Here is a 25,257-nt window from a genome sequence, read left to right on the forward strand (position 1 = left end):
ACTTTAATATTTACACTATGTATTTTGAATAAAATTTTTAATCTTATTTTTGTTTCGTTATAAACAAAGGTGGGTATATATTTTTTTTTTTGTAAAGATATAAATAGGTTTAGGTTTTGTATAATAAAAAGATTTTATATATTTAAATAATTTGTTTAATTTATAAAAGTAGAAAAGATATTTACATATTGTGTTTATAAATTACTCAGCAAACTAGGAATAATAATAATAAAGCCTTAAATACTTTAATGTTTATACTTATTCTATTAAGTAATATCATTTCATTAACCTCATGGAATATGAACCAGTAGTTAACTACATAGCAAAATTACAGATAATTTTTTGTGTCTAAAAACTGTTTTTCTAACAGTACTTATTGACGCCCATTCTCAATATTACATTAATCAAGTAATCTACTCATAAAAGCCCCGTAACAATTAATTGAATTGATATTTAATGAATTTACAAGTTATTCTATTAAATAATATTTTTAGTGATAATATTGCTATTATGTTTTCAATATTTTTTAATTACAGTCAAATACATAAGGTATTAATTTTGACAGTCTGATCAAAACAAAATAATCACCTTTTAATAATTAAAATATTAATTTAAAAAATCCAGCAGTGAATACGAAGTACATTTCGTTTGACAAGAGCGACGACTGCATTAAATCATCGTATAGATAAAAAGTGCGACAGAAAAAAGGTCTTCTTACTAGGTAGTAAGTACATTCACCATCAATTAGATGTATATTAATAATTTTAGACACTTTTAAGAAAAGCAGGACCGAAATATCGCATAAGTACACAAGACAATATTAAATTAAAAAAAAAAAAAAACCTTCATATGACTTAAGTCTACCAAATATTCAATGCATATATTTTTAATTTGGTCTGCGTCGCAGTTAACGCTATTATTTTTATTATATTTCTTTTTTCACACACTCAATCCACCCACATACCTATGTAACTTGTCATGCCCATTCACGCTCGAAAAATTGTCTCACTCATGCTCTTAAAGAACGAATCGAAAGGTAGAAAGTAAAATCATCCAAATTTTCGTAACGTCTCGTATAGTTTGTGTATAATATTTTACAATAGGCAGAATTATTCCAACTTCATTTTTAATTGTTTACTTAGACCAATATTCCAGCAAATTGATGTTTACTTAGACCAAATCTATTATTAATTCGTTTAAACAATAATAAAAAAATCTTTGGCTAGAGATATTCCCTATTACAGAATGCATTGGAGACACATTTTAAATTACGATAACATTAAATTAATCTATCACATACATAAAACAGCATGTAATGTCCTCCCATTTGATTAGAACATAGAATTACTAATAAGTACGTATCACACTAAATCACATTGTATATTTTAATATTTTGTAAATCACGTAGCAAAGCGATATCTAAGACCCATAAAGCAGAGGAATCTTACTGATAACAGGATGCTTACCATTATAAGAATTTCTAGCCAGACTGAACTGTTTTCTATATCTAAATATTGTAATAGAACGTCTGGTTTTGCGAAATGGCAGTAGACGTCATCACATTCCAAAGGTTTTCTACCAAAGCCAAAAACTGTAAGTACCATAGCGACTACGCCACATCTGATGAAAGAGGTCTTCATGATAATGTTCATGAGCAGAGGGATCCTGTGGGCGAAGTCGAAGCCGTAGATGGCGAGACCAAGGAATGGTGCGATGGCAGCTGGGCCGATTGCACAGCCATTCTGAAATTAGTTAATAATACGAATAAGAAATACGAATAATATACTTATTTTAAATCGTCTGATCGATTATCTTTCATACATTTGTAACTAGATACATATATAACTTAATACATTGTAGTAAAACAGCAGTACTTGGTATTGTTGTGTTCCGCCTTAAAGTGTGTTGAGCCAGTGTAATTACAGGTACAAGGGACATAACATCTTAGTACCCAGGGTTGGTGACGCATTGGCGATGTTAGCGATGGTTAACATTTTTTACAATGCCAATGTCTATGGGCGTTGGTGATCACTTACCATCAGGTGGCCCATATGCTCGACCTCTTACCTATTACATAAAAAATCTCATATTTTAAATACGAGTTGTATATATAAAATAACTTACCCTCACACTGAAAACCGATCCGATCGCCATACCGAGTCCCTCAGACACCAAGGAAACGATGTTGCCAACAATACAGAAGACTATAAATCTCGCAGCACTGAAGGGTACTCCTACCATGAAGAACACGATCGTGCAAAATATCATGTTCAAGGTAACTTGGACTGGCAATTTTGACACCGTCAAAGCAGCATAGTACGGTACGAGGCTGTACCAGCTGTTGAAATGTTCTTTCTTCACTAGCTTTACTTCCTCAGGATCTAAAAAAGCAATATGTATGATAATATCGAGATCTACATAACATTGTTATCAAATAGTTTCCGAATGCGTGTGGGCCCCCGCATTCGGAAACGCAGATTTTAGGTACCTTATGTTCATTTCTGTACCCCTGACAACGTGCATGCAAAATTTCATGATGATCGGTTAAGTAGTTAAGACGTGAAAGCGTAACAAACAAACACACTTTCGCATTTATAATAGAACATCAAAAAAAACCAAACGAATTCCAATAATATTGTACATAGATGTTGAGCAATATGAAACAAGATAAATTATTAAATTTGAAAATCAAAAATCGAATTAAATTTAACCGATCATTACTAAAATATCTTATAAATTATTCGGTAAAGTCGTATTAATAACCTAATATGTGCAATTGAAAAAAATATTCATTTGAATAATATTTTAATTTAATTATTAATATTTTATAATAAATCTATGTAAAACATGTTTTTCTTATAATGTACAAAACAAATTGCAAAGCTTAGATTTTTTTAAATGAAATTCTAATTTAATTTGACTTCTAATTTAATAATTAATATAAATTATAATTGTTCGCAATGTAATCGCTCCAATTTCTATTACGAGCTTATAATTAAAAAATCGTTAAGTTATAGTCGTATAATAAGCAGTTTTATTATTCCCGTCATAAATACGTAGGTGTGAAGTTGACATATTTATAGAAGATAAAACAGCATACAAATTTTAAAATTATTTAAATACAAATAGTTATTCTTACCTTGAAGTGTATACACGTATTATATTTATTATATTTTTTTTACAAATAATTATAATGAATACCATCCATTTTAAATGGTAAGTTAAAAAATATTGGGCATCATCCACTCGTTAGCTATTCTACCGACAAAAATCAATAGTTGTTTTATAGTTATATGCTTAGAGGGTGAGTAAGGCAGCATAAATACAGGAGACCCTCTTAGGATGGTCATCCGGAGTCCGAGATGGCTCAAACTTCGAGGCAGAGTTTAATAATGGCCCCCACGTCTGGCTGTATAGGCCAGTAGGCCAACAGCATATACACAATTAAGAAAAAAAACTTATTTCCCATGGTGGCGACCCATTGTTTTACTATCTATGGGCGATAGTGAGTGATGAAAAATAAAAGTTAAGTGAAAAAGAACGTTGATACTCACATACAAGCACTGGTACCATGATTTGCGTATACGAAAAGAATATCACAAGACCAACGCACATCTTTAAGTGGTTGAACATTTGTGAGCCGTCGTTAGCCGTACCGAAGAAACAAAGGCCTATTAACACAGCGCACATCACGTGGTGTATGGTTTGGATCCATAATGCTAAAAAAAACGGTTTATAAGTTATAATTTAAATAGATCATGAAATTCAACAAGAAGAAATACAAAAATGTAAAAACATCCTACTGCTGGGCTAAGGCCTTCTCTCCCTTTTAGTAGAAGGTTTCTTATTCCACAAGACTTCTCCAATGCGGTTTGGTGGATACACATGTAGTGAGTATGAATTGCAGTGAAACAAGACATTTCCTCATGCAGGGTTTTTCACAATGTTTTCCTTCACCGCCGAGCACGAGATGAATTATATACACAAATTAGGCACGTGAGACATCTGTGGTTTATGCCTGGGTCTGAACGCGTGATATTCAGTTAAAAACAATTTCGATAGTTTGGACTTTATAATAATAATAATAATATCCTGGGACATTATTCACACACGGCCATCTGATCCCAAATTAAGCAGAGCTTGTGCTATGGAAACCAGACAACTGATATACTACATATACTACTTTTCTTTTGTAAATACATACTTATATAGATAATTACACCCAGACTCAGGACAAACAGACATGTTCATGCACACAAATGTCTGTCCTGGGTGGGAATTGAACCCACAACCTTCGGCGTGAAAGGCAGGTATCTAGCAAACACGCCAAACGGCTCGTCAAACTTGGGCATACATATATTGTTATTACATTGAGGAGGAGGAATCGTAGGAAATCGTCCTACGATTATTATAACAAAATAAGCTATTTATAATTAACATATTGAAAATGGTGCTAAAGAGTAACCTGAAAAGATTCCTGTCAATTCTTTTCGGTAGAACCTTCATTTTAAATCGGTGATATACTATTATTATATAAATTAATTTAAAATTGTAAAATGTGTATCACATGCTTATAACAGCTTCTTTAATCGAGTATATTTTTATTTGTGTCTAAATTACAACATATAAACTTATTATAAATAGTCTATCCTTAAACCTTTATTTACCGTGCAACTTGGAGCAAATCGCTTATCATAAAAACAAATATTAACCTAAAATGTAGAACGTTTAGACACAACTACATTGAGCGTAAAATAATTTTATTGCAAAAAAATAAACGATTCAATAAAGATACGATGATTTTGATATAGACTGAACAAAAAGTACTAAATAAGCTTATTGGAATAATATTTTTTATTCAGCGTACTTTATAAAGTTGCGTTTTGAAATACGTGCTTAGCTTGTGTCTATAATTCATCTCGTCTTTGGCGGTGAGGGAAAACATCACGAGAAAACCTTCATGTGTCGGATGAAAAACTATCAACATAAGTATCCAACCAGCATCAAAGTAGTAAGGTGAAATAAGCTCCTCGAAAGAACAAAAGCCCTAAACCCAGCGAATAAGATTTTACATTACTTAATAAATAACAAAAAAAGTTATATTAATTCGAAGTCAGTGTTTGTCAACAAACGTATGTGTCATTCGTAACAGAAAGATCTACATCCAAGCGTCGCTTTGATTTAGTCACAATGAATCACGGAAATCAATTCAGTGAACACAACGAGCTGCATATGAATTGCTCTATCAATTAAATGATATCTTTTATTCACTCAACTGATTTCCGAGAAATTTAAACCGCAAAATTAATCACGCCTTATTGGAAAACTGTTACGATCATACTATCTTTTGTTACAAAACGAATTTAAATTTCGAATCTTATACACATAATAATATTATCCTGTTTCCTCTTAAGCGCAAAAAAAGAGATAGCAAACTTATTTATTAGGCAATAAAACGTGTAAACAGAATCGATAATAAAAGTAGACTATAGTTTTCGTTATTTATAGAAAATGTAAAAGAAAGCAACCATCAATCTTCGTCGATTTTAAATACATACAGACAAGTCGCGAATGGACCCGTCTAAATTTTAAAAACATTCCACGTCTTTGGATATTAGCCAAAGTTATCATTTGATATTGTTTATATTTAAATAATTTTAAAAGAATAATAACAATGATTATTATTGTTACATTACTGCAATTATATAGAATAGTGTATAAATGCGGTCGCACTTTTGAAGTCGGCTTGTTTTTTTATAAGCATTTACACTAACAAAACACTACCTTCAATAAAAAATACGATCTAATTGTTTAAATATAAAACTCAAAAAGGAAAAAAATCAAACATTTGATTAACTGGTTATTTCACTTTAGTCGATTATGTAAAAATATGAAATGTGACAGACACGTTATCTTAAAATATTAATAAGAAAAGTTAAATACCGATGACCCAAAATTTAAATCAATTTTTAATTAAATACATTATTAAATATATACAAAAAAATGTTCTTAGAAGGAACGAAACTTTTTATAGCGACCTATGAAATGAAACAAAAGGTCAATTATAATTAATTATTTCTGTCTTATACAGAATTCAAAACGAAACTATATTATGATATTTTAGTAATATTGAAACGGATAATAAAAAATAATAATGAAAAAATGGGTACAAGGAACAAAGCATTTTTTTACTATTTGAGTAGCTATAGATAAAAACAATTCGTAGAACAATAGCGGTTATGCAGTCTCAAGGCCTTTAAATTGTGTGCAAATTTTTATGAAATAACTACATTTCCCCTGCGGTTTCATCCGCTTTATCTTTGAATTATATGTGCTTGTCTCATACTGTTTGATATAGTGAGATAATCGAATTATGAGAATGAAGGAATGGAGAATGGACTTGTATTACACATGTCTATTTTGAAAATGACAGCCGTGGACGAAATCAGACACAAGTCTATAAACACTAATTTATAATAAAAATGTTTTGTTTTGAAGTTTTTCCAAATTCACTTATATACAACAAATTCGATTGATATTGAACTTTCCTATTATGATAGTTTATGGTTTGAGGTTTACGGATATCGTTTATATGTTGCATATTTTAGGTTGCATGGCTTATTATATCAATGAAGTGAGAGAAAAACGTAGGTTCGAGAGCCTTGCAAGCAAATCTTGCAAAAACTATAACAGATAGATTTGAAAGATCTTCAAAATGACAGAATATATATATATTTGTTGTATGCAAGTTTACCCTTTACAATTTTGAAAAGTAATTTTAAAGAATAAACTTGGAGGAATTAAAGACAAAAAAAACGGTTTTATTTAAAATACTACTTAGTTAATTATATAGACATCAAATATAAGCTTACCTTGTCTATTTCTCGATATTTGTAACATCATTCGACGGAGAAGTATCGAAAACTGTTGGAAATAGGTCGTAGGGTATTGATTTGTTGATTCCTGTATTTTCATCCAAGCCAATGACGAATCGTCTCTAGATAATCGACCCAATGATGTCGTCGAATTACTTATCTCATTCAACTGTTTCACTTTAAAAGTACATTTCTCATCTGACAAAACGATTTCCGTCTCTCCCGAATCGTCTTCAATTTGATAACAGACTTTCAACTGTATATTATTGATCGGTTCACTTATAGCTGTGTCCATTTTAGTTGATTTATATATACGCCCGTTTAATATTTCGTCACATAACATTTTTGTGTTATGTGGGTTTTCTGTTACTTCTATGACTGAAAATATAAAAACAATATTTAATTAACAAATCCTAAGTCCAGTAGGGCTATTTTGTAAGAACAAACTTGAAGCTCGTCACAGAAAATTGAACTGCAGATCAGTTCAATTTTCTGTGACGAGCGAGTTAAGAATGTGATAACAAAGCTTAACCTAGCGCACATTAAATTGCCCAAAATATATTATTTTTAATAAACTATGTACAGACATATTTTAATATACATAATTAAAATAAAATAAAAAAAACAAAATACACATTACACATTTATAGCAAAAACATAATATTTTTATATATTATTATTTAAATTTCCTTAAAAACTGCAAATTTGAGGTTCGCTTTGCCAGTCACACACAATTAAATCTAGGCAAACGGCAATTTTGTGTTTAAAAATATGTTCAAGTAATGTTTTTTGGTATCTTTGTTCCTTGATTCAATTGTTTATATTTTATTATTAATTTATCTATAAACTCATTAATTATGAACAACAAGAATGCGAAAGATTTTTAAATCAAGACAAAAATACACACAGTGCATGCCGTATCCGTCAACTCAGTATTGTGATAAATACCACAAAGTTGGTAATTTTACCAGAGCCCTATTAGAGGATGGACGCATTATATCTGTATTTCTCAATATGAATACACCTTGAATTGGAATACATACTGAAATCTGCCGGGTTGTGATGTCTGGGGCAGTGTAAACCGACGCTACTTAGATATGGTACCATAGCGTCTGTGTCGCCCTGGTAGATACAACACCCATCAGCTAAAACGTATACCTAAAGAAATAAAATAAGTACTATAATTTCATTGATATAAAATTAATAATTAAAACACCGACCTATATCTAAAACGATAGAACCCACAAAATAGAACCATAGATAAATAGAACCTATCTACGCCATTTTTTTCCCGGAACGAATAGTTCGCGACGACATCTTTAATACAAAAGTCATAGTAACCTTTTTTAGGTTTAAAAAATGAAAAAGAACAGTAACTTTAGTTCAAATTATTTAGTTCAATTTATCCAACAATATAGTCAAAATAAATAATATTAATTTCAAGCATTTTCTGTTAACGAAAAGAACTGTCTTTCGCTGAACTTTGGACTTCTGTTTCATAACATGAAGCCACACTAAGAAAAAAATGCAAAATTTCCATTTTCCATGAAGTATAAGTATCGTGATCCTTGTTATATTATAATTATACAAATCTTATAAACAAAGAGCTACCATACCGTTATCTTCAATCTAACACGTCTTATAAACTAACACTCAAGGTTATAATTATGGCATTATAAAATATATTCATTTGAGGGTCGAGATGACCCAGTGGATATAACACGTTAGTCTTAAGCTTAACTGAAGGTCGCAGGTTTAAGTACGGGCGAGCAACATTGAGTTTACGAGTGTTTAGCGATAAATGTCGTATAATATTTTTATCTTAGTATTGTTGTCTTCCGGTTTGAAGGGTGAGTGAGCCAGTGCATTTACAGGCACAAGGAAAATAACATCTTAGTTTCCAAGGTTGGTGGCGCATAGACGATGTAAGTGATGTTTAACATTTCTTACAATGCCAATGTCTATGAGCGTTGGTGACCACTTACCATCAGGTGGCCCATATACTCATCCGCCTACTTATATTATAAAAAAAAATTGTTCAGCAACCCACACTGAAGCAGTGTTATGGGATTAGCTCTCAATTTTTTCACTATGCGCTATGTCCAGTAGTTTAATAGCGGACCGTAAATGGTCCGCTAATTTCTCCGGACCGGACCGGACCCGGAGGTCATGAGTTCAATTGCCAGGTGGGGCCAATAAAAATTTATTGAGCCTTTCTGTCAGAAAATTCTCAGTAGCAGCCCGGAGTCTGGAAGTATGTTCATTCCCGTGCCTCGGAAAGCACGTAAAACCGTTGGTCCTGCGCTTGAAATCTTTCCAGTCGTGTCGGATTACCGTCCCATCGGATTATTAGAGTAAGAGAAAAGAGAGTGCACCCGTGATTGCGCACACACTTGTGCACTATAAGTTGGCTAATCTCTCTTGAGATTGGCCGCCGTGGCCGAAACGGTCTGGAGGACATTACTAGTTTCACATTTGTTTGATATTTGACAATTATCATATCAAAATATAGGTAGCTTACCATTGGGATGTACATTAATCATATGAGTGACGGGTGACCATTATGAAAATAATCCCTAAGTTTATTAATATTATTCTTATAATAAATCTCTCGTTAAATGTTAAATATAAGTGAATTGATTATTTATACAGCGTTGATGTTAAGGTGATCATATATAACATTAATATTGTAATTAATTTCAAATCACGATTGTTAAACAATTGAAATTAATAAGAATTAATCATTATATGTGGAACTATATTGATAAATATTAATAATAATCATTACAGCACTACCAACCTTCCCGTAACAATTATAAAATGATTATTGGCATACCATTTTTCATTTAAAATAATGATTGAATTGCTAGAACAATAGTTTATATCGATATACTTTCGTATGACATTTTTTAAACAAAGTTTATGAACATTTTTAGAATGGAGCAACACCAATTGCACATAAGCAATTATAGAGTTAGTTAAAGTCCACATTAACATCAATCTAAAAGTCTTAATGTCCACACGTCTCTGTTTAAATTAGAGTTGGTTGGAAGAGTACTGTTGGTAGTTACTGGTGGTAGAGCTTTGTGCAAAGCTCGTCTGGGTAGGTGCCACCCACTCATCAGATATTCTACCGCAAAACAGCAGTACTTGGTATTATTGTGTTCCGGTTTGAAGGGTGAGTGAGCCAGTGTAATTTACAGGCACAAAGGACATAACATCTTAGTTCCCAAGGTTGGTGGCACATTGGTGATGAAAACGATGGTTAACATTTCTTACATTGCCAAAGTCTATGGGCGTTGGTGACCACTTACCATCAGGTGACCCATATGCTCGTCCGCCTTCCTATTCTATTAAAAAAAAGAGAGAATGTTTTGCTTTTTGGCATTTTTTCTACCTTTGTATATGTTGTGCAAATAATTAAATGAGTAATAAATCACGCAATAGAGTTAAGGATGATTTATTTTACGAATCGCTTTGTGTAAGTTCGTTTGATTGTCGTTCACTCATTCATTTATTCAACTGCTGAAGGGCGATACTTCGAGTTTCTAATGCTATATTCCAGTTTGGAAAGTAAATGTGTCATTGTCTGCAGACTTCAATGTCATTGTCTATGGTCAAACGTAAACATATACCCTAGGTGGCCTTCCAGCTCGTCATTATTCCTTTTATGATCATAATGCATTTCTTGGTACTGTCATTAAAATCTATAATAAAATCGAATATCAATAAAATTTTATAACCAATCGTTAAACGTTGTTATTCGTCATCGTATTTGCTTAATGGATAGGCGTCGTAGATAGTCAAACCAAAAGACCAACAAAGAGTTCTGTGTCGATAACTTCCAGGGATATTTTTTAATAATTCATAACTGGAAACAATATTGTAACAGAGTATTTTATAAACCACATAATATACACGTCTTCATCATTTAGACAAAACATCTGTGTAACGTTAGGTACACACGTGTCATGCATTGTTATGATTAATTTTATTATTGTTCAATCCAACGCACGTGAATGGCAATTCGCAATTATACATACAGTTAAAATATATCAGCTTATTCCAATCAATAGAAAAAACATAAACAAATCTTAGATTTAGGTATATATTCCATTCAATTTGCTAATAGCTGAACTATGTTATACTCTACGAATAGTCTAGAGAATTCATATATTTATTTATAATATAACAGTATTCCAATTGACTACACTTAAATATGACTTCCAAAGAGCCGACAACAACTTCGCGACATTTGAAACGCCATTTTTTCACGAATCCATAATAATAACAAAGATAATTTAAGATCTCGATCAATTACATCGCGTCAATTTCATGTCAAAGTTGTTTATTTGTCTTAACTTCTGTGATTAACTTGGATCTCTTTCTTTTTTTCGTCTTTTGGTTTGACTATCTACGACGCCTATCCGTTAAACAAAATTTCTTTATGAAAAAAAAATCATTTTCCTTATATGTATTTTGTAATTTCCTATTTTATAGGATTCTATGAAACAGTGAACAAGAATGAGCTGATATGATTATGATGCTTCACTCTCTATTGAATGGCGTCACCTTCAGTGACTTATGTCTTAGGTTCTGGGTATACATAGAAAGTAGCTTTAATTCTAACAAATAAAAGGTCCTTTAAAGATATAAATTACCATTATCATATCCAAGTTAGTATGGATTATAAAACTTTACAAATTTAAAGTCAAAATCTTTTGGAAAAACTAGTCCAAACCAGAACAGAGCCTAGTAGTAGTTATAGCGAAAAGTATTCTTTCCTTAATTATAGATAGTAATAAACTATTTTATGTAAACCGTGATCGTACAATTACCTTAATGATTTTTACTTGAATGTCGTAACACATAACATTGATACAAAAACAAGACATTAATGTTAGTTATACATAATGTTGTAATGTAAATATTGCAACAGTATTCTCATAAGCAATATAATATGTACTACTTCAAGAATTTGAAAGTTCCAAAAGACATTAATTAAACATTGAAATAGAAGAATGTATGGGAGTAGTTCTTCAGAAAAATGTTGCACCTCCTAATTGTAAAAATCTAGAAGTAAAACGTACACATGGGATATTTTAACTTACGCAATTTGAATTCGCTCCCTTTAAGGTTTTATGCCTTCTACTTATTGAGGGGGTACGTTAACGTTTGTGGTTCAATAAATATGACTATCTAACACATGCACATATTAATTTTGTATGTATTCGTTCAACATGCATCATTGACTATAATTCTAAAAAGAAACTTAACAAAAAAACCTACAATTTTATGGAAAAATAAGAAAAACCCTTCGATAAACAATACTATGTTACTACGAGTATTGTTGATCGAAGGAAAAACATAATAATTATTTTTGACCCGCTTTGCCTCAAGAGCGTAGTATATAATGTGTCCAACGTAACTTCTTTCTTCAAACGGGTAAACCCGCTTTAAAGGGCCCGCTTTTTTTTCGCTGGTAAAACGCGTTTCCCCCACATGGAGTGAGTGGGGTATGTGGGGCTCGTCGACGCTGAAGGCGATGGAATACCCACTAAAAAACCAGCGTTACCCACACCGTCTTTTCGGAGGACGCCACGGGATCGCTTGCGCATACTACCATGACGTCCCGACGGTAGGCCCGCCTCCGCAGGCCTCCAAATTAAAGGGGGTTCTCGGGGTACAGAGACCCCCTAGCCCCGGCGACACCGTAGAAGAAGGTGTGCATAGAGCCGACGTCTTCTCCTCGGTCTTCTCCACGGCCTCCTTCTGCGACATGACGTTTTCGCAGAAAGCGACCATCTCCTTCCAGCACCTCTCGCTACCGATCATTGCATTTATAAATGCAATGGCCGCCTGGGAATGGCGCTGAGGCCGCCAGGACCCGATTTGCCCAACCGTGATTTGTTTTTATTTCGAGATAGCTAACCTACTAATCAAAACTAAATGGCTATTTTCGAAGAAAAGTACAGTGAATTAATACTTACTAACTAATAGGCATCTAGCATTCGCAGTTTTAGACTATTCGTTCTTTAAAAATACTCAAATATTTTATTGAATATTAAATTAAAAATATATTTGTTTTACCTGAAAAACTATCAACGTTAGGCGAGCGAGCTGAGCTGACTGCTAAGCCATCGAGGTACAGTATGGCATTCAAACATTCACAATTATGGCGTTAGACTTTAGACGGTAATATAATATTCGTAAAAATGGTTTACGTGTATTAAAACTATTATTAAATATTCAACAAAAAATATTTATTTATATTAATTTCATTCAATATGAAAATAACATAATGAACGACTAATCATGTCTCCATTAAATTCGATTATTTAAAAAAAAAACATAGTTTTTTTAATGAAAATAAACTGTATAGTAGTATAAGAAAGATAATAGTGAAGTTAGACCAAAACATATCAAAAGCATTTTTTTTTAAATTATTTCGAGAACATTCAATTCGTGATTGCTAGTAATAATTGAACAAAGAAAATCAACATTGAATCATACTGGGTCAAAGACAACACCATTAAACGACTATTCTCCGTGAACAATGCTAATAAAACCTACTTTGAAACCGGTGTAAATAGATTTATGCAAACTACTAGCAGTTTTTAGTTATCGTGATTACTTAATAACTTGCCATGATAATGAGGCATAAGATTTAATACGATGTTGTCTTGATTGATTTCGACCACGGCGTCCATTCTCAAGAGATTTTAGGCGACCGCGCGGTACATATTAAAATGCACAAGTGTGTGCCCAAGCCAAAAACAGCAACAGTTAAAGGTACACTCTCGTTATCCGATAGGACGTCAAATGCGACACACCAGCAAGAGTTCAAGCTCAGCACTAACGAATTTACATGCTTTCCGAGCCACGGAAGTGCAAACAATTTCCAGACTCCAGGCTACTACTGAAAGATTCTTGACAGAAAAACCCAATAACTTTTTAATGGTCCAAAGGTTTATACCCAGGCCCACATAATCTGCAAACTTATAGCCACAAGATTAACGAGGCTATCAGTTCCCAAAGTTTAATATTAAAATACCTGTCTGTCTGTTTGTTTCAATGCAAATCAAAAAACCGATTTTTTGAAATTTTACAAAAAGTTAGCACAGGTTCATTAAAAAGACAAACTTAAAATTACGAGATTTATGGGAAAGATAAATTTGACACGCTTGAAGCTGCTGGGTACAGCTAGCTTGGTGACAAAACTCGTAAGCAAAACATGACAAAATAGATTGAGGTGTATTACTAAACTGTTATCGGAACTTTCGAGTGGAATAGTTTTATATTATAAATCAATATATTAACGAAATAACCAACAACTGTTTATAGAGCAGTTATATTAACAAATAACATAGAATATATAAAATTAAGGTATGTTTATCTCTATTCTTTCTTCGAATGGAATAAACTATAGGTTATGCTATGGAAGAGCCTGATTAATTATAACGTAGTTATTTTTACGGCTTCTCTAAATTAATTTTTCCACAATTAATATAAAGAGATATATACATTATAAAAAAGTACATTCGCTTTTTAAATAGATGAAGTCTTATGGGTTTATATAACAAATTCAAATTTAGGTTTAAAATATTAAAGCATTACACGTTTACTTTAAGTATTATCTTTTTACCTGATCAAATATTTCGAATAGAGATGCAGCAGGCTGATGAATTGTACACACGACAGTTCTTCCTTGCCGCGCCAATTGCTTCAACAACTTCACACACTGAACCGTTGTGACTGTGTCCAAGCCACTTGTTGGCTCGTCAAGGAAAAACACTGGTGGATTATTCACCAGCTCCAATGCTATCGATAATCTGAAAGTAATACCAATAATAACTGTAACAGCTGAAGTTGATTACGATTATTTTATATGGCCACCTTTGTAGGTACAGCACAAAAACATCGGTAGCGTAAAAAATAATAACTATTCCTCGAATTACCAATGTTCTGTCAACGATGAGAATTAAAATGGCCTCTTTTGTGCCAATTTTAAAACGCTCACTAATTCCTTCACAAAGTATTAATATTTAAAGTTGGAATAAAGGTGAAAGTGCCATCTGATCTTCTAACGATACGGAATATGTTTGCAAGAGGAATATTCGATGAAATATTAAAAATACCGAGGCCGACTACCCAACCACGGGTCACGCGATTCCTGCAATTCGTGTAAATTAGTGTTTTATATTTTATTACGTACCAATATATAACATTTATGAGTGATAGTCTCTTTCTCTTTTCCTTATGTAGATTTTTATCCCCGAAGTGAATAATAGATGATTGTATGAATTTTTGGAATATTATACTCATTTCAATTTCCTTTTGAATAAAGGCTTATATTTCGAGTGAGGTTTGGTACGACCAAATCGATAACGATAGTTCTATAATGAAGAACTTGCGATAAAAAATGCGAAAATGTTGAAAATGGATATTAAAATTTGTTAATATTATTATAATTATATTAAATATTATTTATTATACATATGAGCCTATATAATAGTTTTTTTTTAATTACATTTTATGTTTTGTTCTTAGATTTGAAAATTATATTAAACTAATAGAATTAATTAGCGTAGGTACTATCTTTTGATGTAACTATTTGTTTAAATAATAATTATTATTTTCTGTTTGATTCTTTAATTTCTAGATGCTTTCATTTAAGGGTCTATAAAACCTCATATGACTTCGTTTAATGCAGCATAATAATGGTTTTTTTTTTCAATTACTTACTTTGTAAATAATACATATAGCACATGTACGGTCAATTCTTCCTACCTTATGATCCGCGCCGCCGCGCCGTACCAATTCATTAGCGTCCCGGACTTTGAACGCGAAGCTTGCGTCGCTTGCGCAGACGCATATTTATACGTACTATGGATTTCTATTGGTTGAATGATATATGCCCGCAATAAATATATAAAAGATTAAAAGTGAAGAGTTGAAGAAAGTGATTGCTTATTGATATTATAAACTTTTATGAATTATTGTATCTATAAATATTCAAGATTCATTAAATTCCTTGCATGATGCAGAGCGATAGCTGCGAATATGCGGCGATGAGGCGGGTTCATAATTTTAATTAGAGCTGGGGTAGTATAAATTCTTTAACATCAATGAATCATAACCAAATAACCCAATTCCTACACTAAGCCCACTTTTGTCCCAATTGTCTTTAAACAAAATGATTATATTGAATACCTTTTCTTTTGTCCTCCAGAAAGCTGATCTGTCCTCGTATGCTGATGTTCTAATAGACCAAGTTGCTGTAAAATATCTTCTGATGGAATTTTCGCGCCCTTTGGAAGTTTAAACTTGGCTGCAACGTCCATAGCTTCGCGAACCGTGAGGAGGGGTTGGTGCAGATCCTCTTGCGTTATATAGCATGATGATCTTTTGAAGAGGTGTTCGTCACGAGGTTGCCCATTCACAAGTAATTCGCCAGTTACACCTGCGGACCTGAGAGACATTATTAAGATTTGAAAAGTAACGGATAAAATGAATTTATTTATAGTCTTTAAAACATTTTAATATACGAACTAACACACAACTGGAATAAAATAAATGACACCATGATTCGTGTTAACTAGTTAACCAGTTACCCTTTAGTCTAAATTTTAATATATTCGAACTAACTTAACTTGATAATAGGGCTTTGTGCAAGCCCATCTTAAGGAAGGTACCACCCTAGATAGGTGAGCCAGTGTGATAAGGAACATAATATTTTAATTTCCAAGATTTATAGCGAATTATAGTTTTATTTTTTATGTAAGAGGGGACAAACGAGCAGGAGGATCGTTAATAATTTAATCACTCATGACATAGACATTGGGCAGTGGTACAAACTTAGTGTAGCGCCTAGTGGCCCAATTGTTGCTTATCTATTTAAATAAAAAAATAAAAACTAACAATACTCACTTGTAACCTGAAATTACATTCAATAGAGAGCTCTTGCCGGCACCAGACGGACCCATAATAGCAATGAGTTGACCGGACATAAACCTCCCACTGACGCCTTTGACAACCTGTTTTCCCGGTCCTAGTGAAAAAAAAGTATTAATTTTTGCACTCATTAGCATAATTAATCATTAATATAAAATAAAAACATAACCTAAAAAAACGTGAAATTGACAATTAAATTGCCTAATTCCACGTTTTATTGGATATAAATTAAGCGTTTATGGCGTATGAATTAGAAAATGAATAACGTTTATAATATTATTATTATAAATACAAAATGCTTTTTCAATTTTATTAAATAACGACATTAATGATGATATCTTTGCATTTAAAATGCGGTTCACCACCATATATCTCGTTGTTACATTTTGAGAACATGTAAACTGTACTTTTACATCTTACTCTGAGCACTTTTTTTTAGACAAAAAATATTTTCTTAAACTTACGAAATAGTTTTCTGTTTGGTATAAATACAAACTACAAAAATCTTAGTTTCTATAAGAGAACTGATATATACTGATAATTATTAATAATTAGTTAGGAAAGTGTGTTATAATGTATAGTGTACAAATTTGATATTATAAGATTACGTTTTTTAAAAATAAATAATAAAATTATTGCTTAATATTTTAACCTCTTAAATATGTCTCATTTTTTAATATTAATAGTCCAAACTCCTTAAATACCTAATCAACGTTTTAATTTTAATAATCTTGAATGTTTTAAAGGTAATATTCGTTAAACAATAATATATTCTATAGCATATTCTATATACACACTAAGTTACTAATTACTACTACTTATACTAATTCACACTAAGGTTTCCTGCAAGTATCTGCTCATTTATACTAGCTCTCTATAAAATTAATACTTAAGTAGACCATTGGAATTCGTCGCGAAGTTTGTGACGACGTAACAAACAAATTATAAATGCATTTTGATTGACTTTACAACATACAAATACAATACACGTGTCTACAAGATGGCCGAACAGACAGAACAGAGGGCCTTAACAGTTCTTAAGCCTTTCACGGGTTCAAGTATTTAAGAGCTTACATTTGCAACAATAACAATTTATGTTTACAATTTTTTATCAGTTAGACAGAAAGCATTGGGAAAAATACACTTTTTTACACCCGAGGGCTTGCATGCGCGTTGCCGGCCTTTAAGGAATGAGTACGCTCTTTTCTTGAAGGTTATTATATCATATTGTTTCGGAAAAGTCACCGACTAAAGCTGGTTCCACAGAGGAGTTGTGCGAGGCAGGAAATGCCTTTAAATTGGCGCTGTTGTGGATTTCCAGACATCGAGGTCCAAAACAAAACTCGACAGAATTGTTTTGTCTGTCTATATGTACCAATAGTCAATACGATCGGATGAACGATTATAAGTTAATGTGTTGCATATATTTTGCATTTACTAATGGAATCATTTAATAACTTTAATTGTGTAATATTCACGATCACAAAGGCCAAACACCGCAGGTATTAATAAAACAAAAACCTTGTTTTTGCTAAACAAGTATCAGCTGCATGAGTTAATGACCTTAGTGCTTCGGTCGATGACCTAAAATATCTATACTCTATGATACGATCGAGCTAACTGTATTACAAATAGAACGAGGATGGAGAAACTGGATTAGTGGCGCATGTTTTGTAATTCAGAGCTTTTATTGTTATTTTATTGAATTGTATTACATATGTATAGAGTGCATTTCGAATTCTAAATTCAAAATATATTAAAGCATTACGTTTATAAGCGTAATTGATTTATATATAACCGAATTTTAATATATAGTCGCAGTGTCATATAAGCTTCAAACTTCTTATAAGATAAATTGGAGGAGGCCTTGCTGTAGAACACTTACGGCTTGTTACTTTTAGGTTACTATGAAGGGACAAAAGTTCACAATAATTCTGTGTATTTATTTATTAACACGTATTACTTTACATACGTTTCCTTAGAAAAACACATAGGCAAAAAATATAAGAGTAAAAGAAATTCCAATTTATCAAGGATTCCAGACAAACGAAATGTGGGTTCAGCAGGGAACCCGCAAGAAATCCAACAATTATTAGCTACTACCTTTAGCGTCATTTCATATACTACTTTGTCTCATATTAGAAAAACAATACTCAGGCGGAGTCGCGGCGAACAAACATCGCAAATAATCGTCTCTAATTCCAAATTATATCTTTATTCGATTAAAACACTTGCCTTGGAATGTATAGTGCAAAAACATTTCTAATACACCACACCGCTTATTTATCTTCGTGATAGATGCTCATTTTCCGCCCAGAGAATCGATATTGCAATTTAACGAGGAAATTCTACTAGCATTCTTACTACCATTCCACGGTCATGTACAGTAGCCATTTTTATTTGGATGTCTATATATTTAACTCCGTGTAAATAAGTGGTTTTTGATTCCATAATTGTTATCACCAATATAATAACATTGAATAATATATTATTCTATTTAAGATTTAATCATGTAACGGACTTTAAAAATATTAAGAAATAAAAAAAATATTATTAAAAAAAATTGAAATCGTTTCTTGATTTACAAAAATCGTAGTCCTGCTGCTGGCTTGTATTGATGACTTGCTTCCATCGGTTTGAGTCAATGGCTATCCTTGCAAGAATGCAGAAATCCCTTGAGTTAGTTCCCTTGAATGGTTTGACCATGTAGTAAGTGCACGGCCCTTAGGTCATATTGCATTACAATTTCTCCTTCAACAACAAAAACGGATTTATATTCATATGTTTTTTTTCTCATAAATAAGATAAACATTATCAATACCAGATAAAGTCATAACTAATTTATTCTCTCTAGTTTATTAATTTTTCAAAGTTTTTAAAATTTGTTAAATTTGATACAACAGAACAAACTAGAAACTCATATAAGAACACGATCGTAAAATATCGGAAAGTGATTTTTTTTATAAAATAGATCGGTGGACGAGCATATGGGCCACCTGATGGTAAGTGGTCACCAACGCCCATATAAATTGGCATTGTAAGAAATGTTAACCATCGCTTACATCGCCAATGCGCCACCAACCTTGGAAACTAAGATGTTATGTCCCTTGAGCCTGTAAATACACTGGCTCTTCAAACCGAAACACAACAACACCAAGTATTGCTGTTTGTATTGTCACCACCCTCATCAGATATTCTACCGCAGGCTCGTCTGGGTAGGTACCCAGACGAGCCTGCACAAAAACCCATACCACCAGGGAGATATGCGACAATGTCTACAATAACTAACATTTCAATGATATACACATCAAAATAGCGTATAACTCAACTTTTAACGTTGCATGAAAAGCGAAATGAGACCTTACAGAACAGCACTGCAAATCACTCAATATTGAGCTGCGTTTCCAAAAAGGAAAATTGTCAACGTTTGTGCCGTCAACACGTTGGTGATAAAGTTGTTACGAAAATTGATACAATATTGTGTATTTATGTGTATTTTATGAATCATAGCTAATAACGAAAAACACTGAAATTGCCAAACATTTCAATAGAACTACCATCAAAACTACTGTTGCTGTAAGATAAACCTCGTATTGAAGGGGAAAAATAATGAACAAATCTAATAAACCGATAATAATCTCTTACAAATAATTATGATAATAATTATGGTATAATTATGATAGTGAAAAACAAATCATATCAGTATGTTTTTTTCCTCTACTATGTTCAAGTAATTAAAAATAATACTAACACCCATATACTTATTTCGCACTAAGGAAATATCTGAACAATATTGCTTATTCAAATCATAACTTTCAATTAATATTGTCAAAAAAAAAAATTCAAAACCGCGAATCAAATCCTACTCAAATAATACTATTATTAAACGATATATTTGAGATAAGTTTTGTTAATTCGTTTGAATGAAGTCGATGAAGTCGGATTGGTTACCTAGTAATGTGTATTGTGATTACATCTTAATGTTCTTAAAATAATATTGCTTGATTACGTTTACCGTGAGATCATATTGTTCGTACATTCTGTGGTTTTAAAGTGATAAGTTTGTGCGGTAACCACTCTATTGTTTCATGACACTCAGGCTTAAATACATTTAAAATGTAATTTATATTAGAATATTTTATTAGCCAACCGCTTCAAGTACAAATAATAATAAATGTAGATCCTTATACTATCATTTATATTTGTACCAGAATAGAAAAGGCAAAATAAGGACGCATTTATTTCTTTGTAACTAAAATTTTATAATTAATATATAAAACTTTGTCAGCTATTTAAGCCATCGTATGCCGCATCACACACTATGAGAAATGCTGTATCTGCCGCCGATTTATCACGTGAAAGAGAAAGAACAGATACCTAAGAAAGAGATAGTTTTTTTGTCTCTTTCATAGGTCGCACGCTATGATTTGGTATAGCCAGATGTTAACCTTATTTTGACAATATTATCGAAAGTTTTTGCATACTGTTTTTTATCACTAGCTCTCATATTCAGATTTTTTAAAATATTTGTTGAATAAAAGTCTCTGTGTTATAATCGTTTATTACTATTGTTTTTACTTTTTACAACACCATTTTAATTACGTTAATTGCATTAGATTTAACACAAAGTGAAAATACCTTAAAACCACAATTTAGATTTTACGAATAGGGTTAATGACATAAAAAAAATTAGTATGGGATTATGTTATCGCAGACTGGAAGATTTTTTAGGATTATTCTCGGCTATGAATAAGACAAATAAAGTATATAATAATTGGTAAAAAAACTTCTATATATATAAAAAAAGACTTCGTTAAACGTTGTATTTCAATCTTGCATTGGCTGCATTGATCATGTACTATATCTGCCCACTTTGGCATTATAAAGTTTATGAACTTCCTTGAAGCTGAAATAGTATTTTTTATTAAATATGTAAACGCAAAACATTGGCAAGAACAAGGCAAGGCAACGTCATCGGATAAGATACTTGTATATACAGCAGCTTTGGCAAAAATTGTCCTAAAACCTATTTTATTTAGATAAATTATCTTAATTAAGAGCAAAGTTGCTAATCTTTAACTTGTTTTTGCAGAAGGTGAATGCAGTTCATGGTGAAAAATAAAATATTGTATGCATATAACTACATTATATCTTAAAGGGTCTATCAATTATTATAAACATGAAGTGATTATTTTATATCGATAAAAAAAAACATGAAGTGACCCCTGATATTTATTAAATGCTTTTGTTTATTGCGATCAAAGCTGGAAGATTGATTGAATTTACTCATAATCTAGAGCTGACATTAGAGTATTTTTGTTACATATATTATAATGAAAGGTTTTGGCGCTTTACATTGTCTTTTCATATTCCAATATTCATCATTGCGACTGCGCTCTCCAAATTAAAATTTATACTGTTTCGCTACCGTAACTTCATAGCAATCCTGAAGACGAGATTCGAGAGGAATCCCTTACTTGCCAACCAAATTAATTGGTATGATGAAATTTTTTTCCATTATGCTTTTATCCCACGTTGCAAAAAAATATTTTAAATGTCTCTACTAAAGGAATTGGGTAAATTAGTTTTCTTTTTACCATAAAATGTAAAAAATGTATCTGTTGTCTTACGCCTTTTCATCATTTATATTACCACTTCCTCCCTGTAAAATCCTATGTAGGTCTGATTCGAATATTATGAGACGGTTGTAAAATAATGAGATCATTTGACATGTCTGTTACGTTGGTTTCATATCATTATTTTATTAATTACCCTCTTGGTAAAGTACATTATTTGATTCTAGATTTTTCGATTTTCTCTTTTGGCTAAATCAACATATAGGTAATTATTAGACATTTTGTCCATTAATATGTCTTTTCTAAATAATTTTTGACACAATAAAATTTTAGTTTAATTCAGTGGGTCTTGTGACAAAAAAATTGACAATAATGTCGCATTTTATCTCTGCCTGATATTTTATACGGTCCCGTAGCTATTTAGAACAAACTCGAAACTCACCGCAGAAAAAGGTCGTGAAAATTCACTAAGTGATATGCGACGTTGACCATAATAACCATGAAATTTCAAAAATAGACGCATCAAAATAGTATATCACCATAAGTCGGTCAACATTTCACGGGTGAGTAAGGAAGTGAGTTTTTACTTTTTTATAGCTCTTTTATAGCTCTGCCTTGCCTGCTCTTGAACTGTCAGAAAGTGATATGCGACATTGACTATAATAATTAGAATATAACATTTAAAAGATACACGCATTAAAACAGCCTTTCGTGGGTTACTTAGCGTCGTCGGTAACCCATGTCAGTTTTCAACATTTCATAAATGCAATGCGAAGTGAGTTCTTACAGAAAAACACTGTAGAAATCATTTATTTGAAAGAATGCGTTTTTTGGTTTTATGTTAGAGTCTAGTCTAGATGATTATGATATTTTCCTGACCGATTTCGGTCACGACGGCCAATCTCAAGGGAGACTAGCTAACTGCACAGGACATATAGTAAACAAGTGTGTGCGCAAACACAGGTGCACTTTTTATTCCCTTCCCAGGACCAACGGATTTACGTGCTTTCCGAATCACGGGAGTGTATGTAATCACACTTCTAACTTTAAGACTCCAGACTGCTACTGATAATTTTTCAACGGAAAAAACCAATAATTTTATCACCCCGATCTGGGAACCCAGAACCCGCGGAGTTATATCTTGTTACTAGACCAGCAAGGCGTCTAGGCTATCTTACAGAAAACTCCCATAAACAAATTAAAATTTAAGACGATTGTAAGCGTAATATAAATCTAAAATTATATTTAAGAATATTTTAATTACTCAGCATTACGAAATATTATTTATTCTATTGTACTCCTTAGCCATTGAATTGGTTTCGCTACCAGCCTTGCGAGTAAATCACGGAGGTATCATTTATATCACTTTGACCTTGAGGTCAATTACCTTCGGCTGATTAAGAAATTAAGTCACGTAGGCACGCATCATAATAGTAACGAAATCTATTATATTTTTTTATCTTCGAGATAGCGATTAAATTAAAGAAATATACATTAAACGTTATTATTATATCTCAGCCCGGATTCGCATAGGTAAATAATTGTCTACATAAATGGTTATATAGTATTATACATATTACCCTATTGGTCTACGCGGCCAGTAAAGCTCCCAGTTGGCATAATTTTTTCTGACATCTTCAATAATCAATGTTATATTTTAGCCAATTTACACAAAACGTCAATGAATCATACACCTCATGAAGCACTCAGTCCATTGGTGATAACTGACAACCGTATGAAAATCCGTTCAGTAATTTATTAATTTATCGCTTTCAGAATGACAGACAGACAGACGACGGCGGTTGTGTCACTCTATTTTATAATATGTAAAATATGTATGGCTAATATAATATATTAGAATCTCATAATAGAAGTCATATATATATATATATATATATATATATATATATATGTTTTAATTAATGTTATGTGAACGCTCGAAGCAGCAATTACGAAGTACCAGTTATATTTTCGTTAGACAAAAGATATCGGCGGAATTAATTCGAAAACAAATTGCTTTTAACATTTATACCAACGCGTAGACAGACAACCCCTGTGACCTTTTACGCGTGGGATAGCCTAATTTAATTTAAGTTAAAAAAATATTCTCAATTATTATTTAATATATATATATAAAAGGCCTCATCTTCTTTTTTGACGAAAAGGTTAGCTATTCCACCACACTGCTCTAATGCGGGTTGGTGAAATACACATTTGGCAGAATTTTAGTGAAATTAGAGACCAGATTTAGATTTTCTCACGTTGTTTTCCTACAACATCAATCACGAGATGAATTGTAAACACAAATTAAGCACAACGTTCATCGATTAAGTTCACGCGTTCTAACTACTGGGCCATCTCGAAAAAAAAAAATAATATAATAAATATATGACGGCGCGTTGATAATTTTAGTAGGAGATTAAGTAGTAATCATAGTTTGCTCATTTTTTATGGTCTGATAATTATTGTGATTTTTGTTATAACAAATTGTTTATGACAGTTAGTTATTTGTGATAGAATAATTATTTTAAGAGCGGGTAATCCCGAATAGGGTAGTGTGTCGTCAAACGTGCTGACAGCGGATCATTCATTTGTCACCGTCACACGAGGCACACACTTTCTATATATATATATATGACTTTAAATAAAATGCAAAACAAATAATTGAAATAATTAAGAAATCAGGTTAATATATAGCAAAATTTATGTCAATTATTCGATTATATTTGTTATAAGCATTAATAAAGAAATACAATGTGTCACGGACCATGTCCGAATTTCTTTTCATAACAACGATAAACTCCATACGTTTTTCAAAAAACTTTTTGTATTTCACTATAAAACAATAACTA

The 25,257-nt window shown here is 32.0% G+C and overlaps 2 protein-coding genes across 2 annotated transcripts in view; one reads left to right on the forward strand and one right to left on the reverse strand.

The window, feature by feature from the left end:
• LOC126774416 (cysteine synthase-like) overlaps nt 1-25,257 on the forward strand; it is a 157,632-nt gene that overhangs the window by 5,915 nt on the left and 126,460 nt on the right.
• The window catches only part of LOC126774388 (ATP-binding cassette sub-family G member 1), a 55,554-nt gene continuing 30,499 nt past the window's right edge, over nt 203-25,257 (reverse strand). The window contains exons 3-10 of the mRNA XM_050495892.1: nt 16,806-16,926; nt 16,089-16,346; nt 14,521-14,707; nt 7,919-8,033; nt 6,873-7,253; nt 3,555-3,719; nt 2,125-2,381; nt 203-1,742 (exon numbers count right to left, since the gene is read on the reverse strand). Coding sequence (XP_050351849.1) covers nt 1,401-1,742; nt 2,125-2,381; nt 3,555-3,719; nt 6,873-7,253; nt 7,919-8,033; nt 14,521-14,707; nt 16,089-16,346; nt 16,806-16,926 — 1,826 coding nt within the window. The 3' untranslated portion in view covers nt 203-1,400. The remainder of the gene's footprint in view (nt 1,743-2,124; nt 2,382-3,554; nt 3,720-6,872; nt 7,254-7,918; nt 8,034-14,520; nt 14,708-16,088; nt 16,347-16,805; nt 16,927-25,257) is intronic.

The sequence above is a fragment of the Nymphalis io genome, chromosome 16, assembly GCF_905147045.1.
Source record: "Nymphalis io chromosome 16, ilAglIoxx1.1, whole genome shotgun sequence".
In the NCBI taxonomy this organism is placed as follows: domain Eukaryota; kingdom Metazoa; phylum Arthropoda; class Insecta; order Lepidoptera; family Nymphalidae; genus Nymphalis; species Nymphalis io.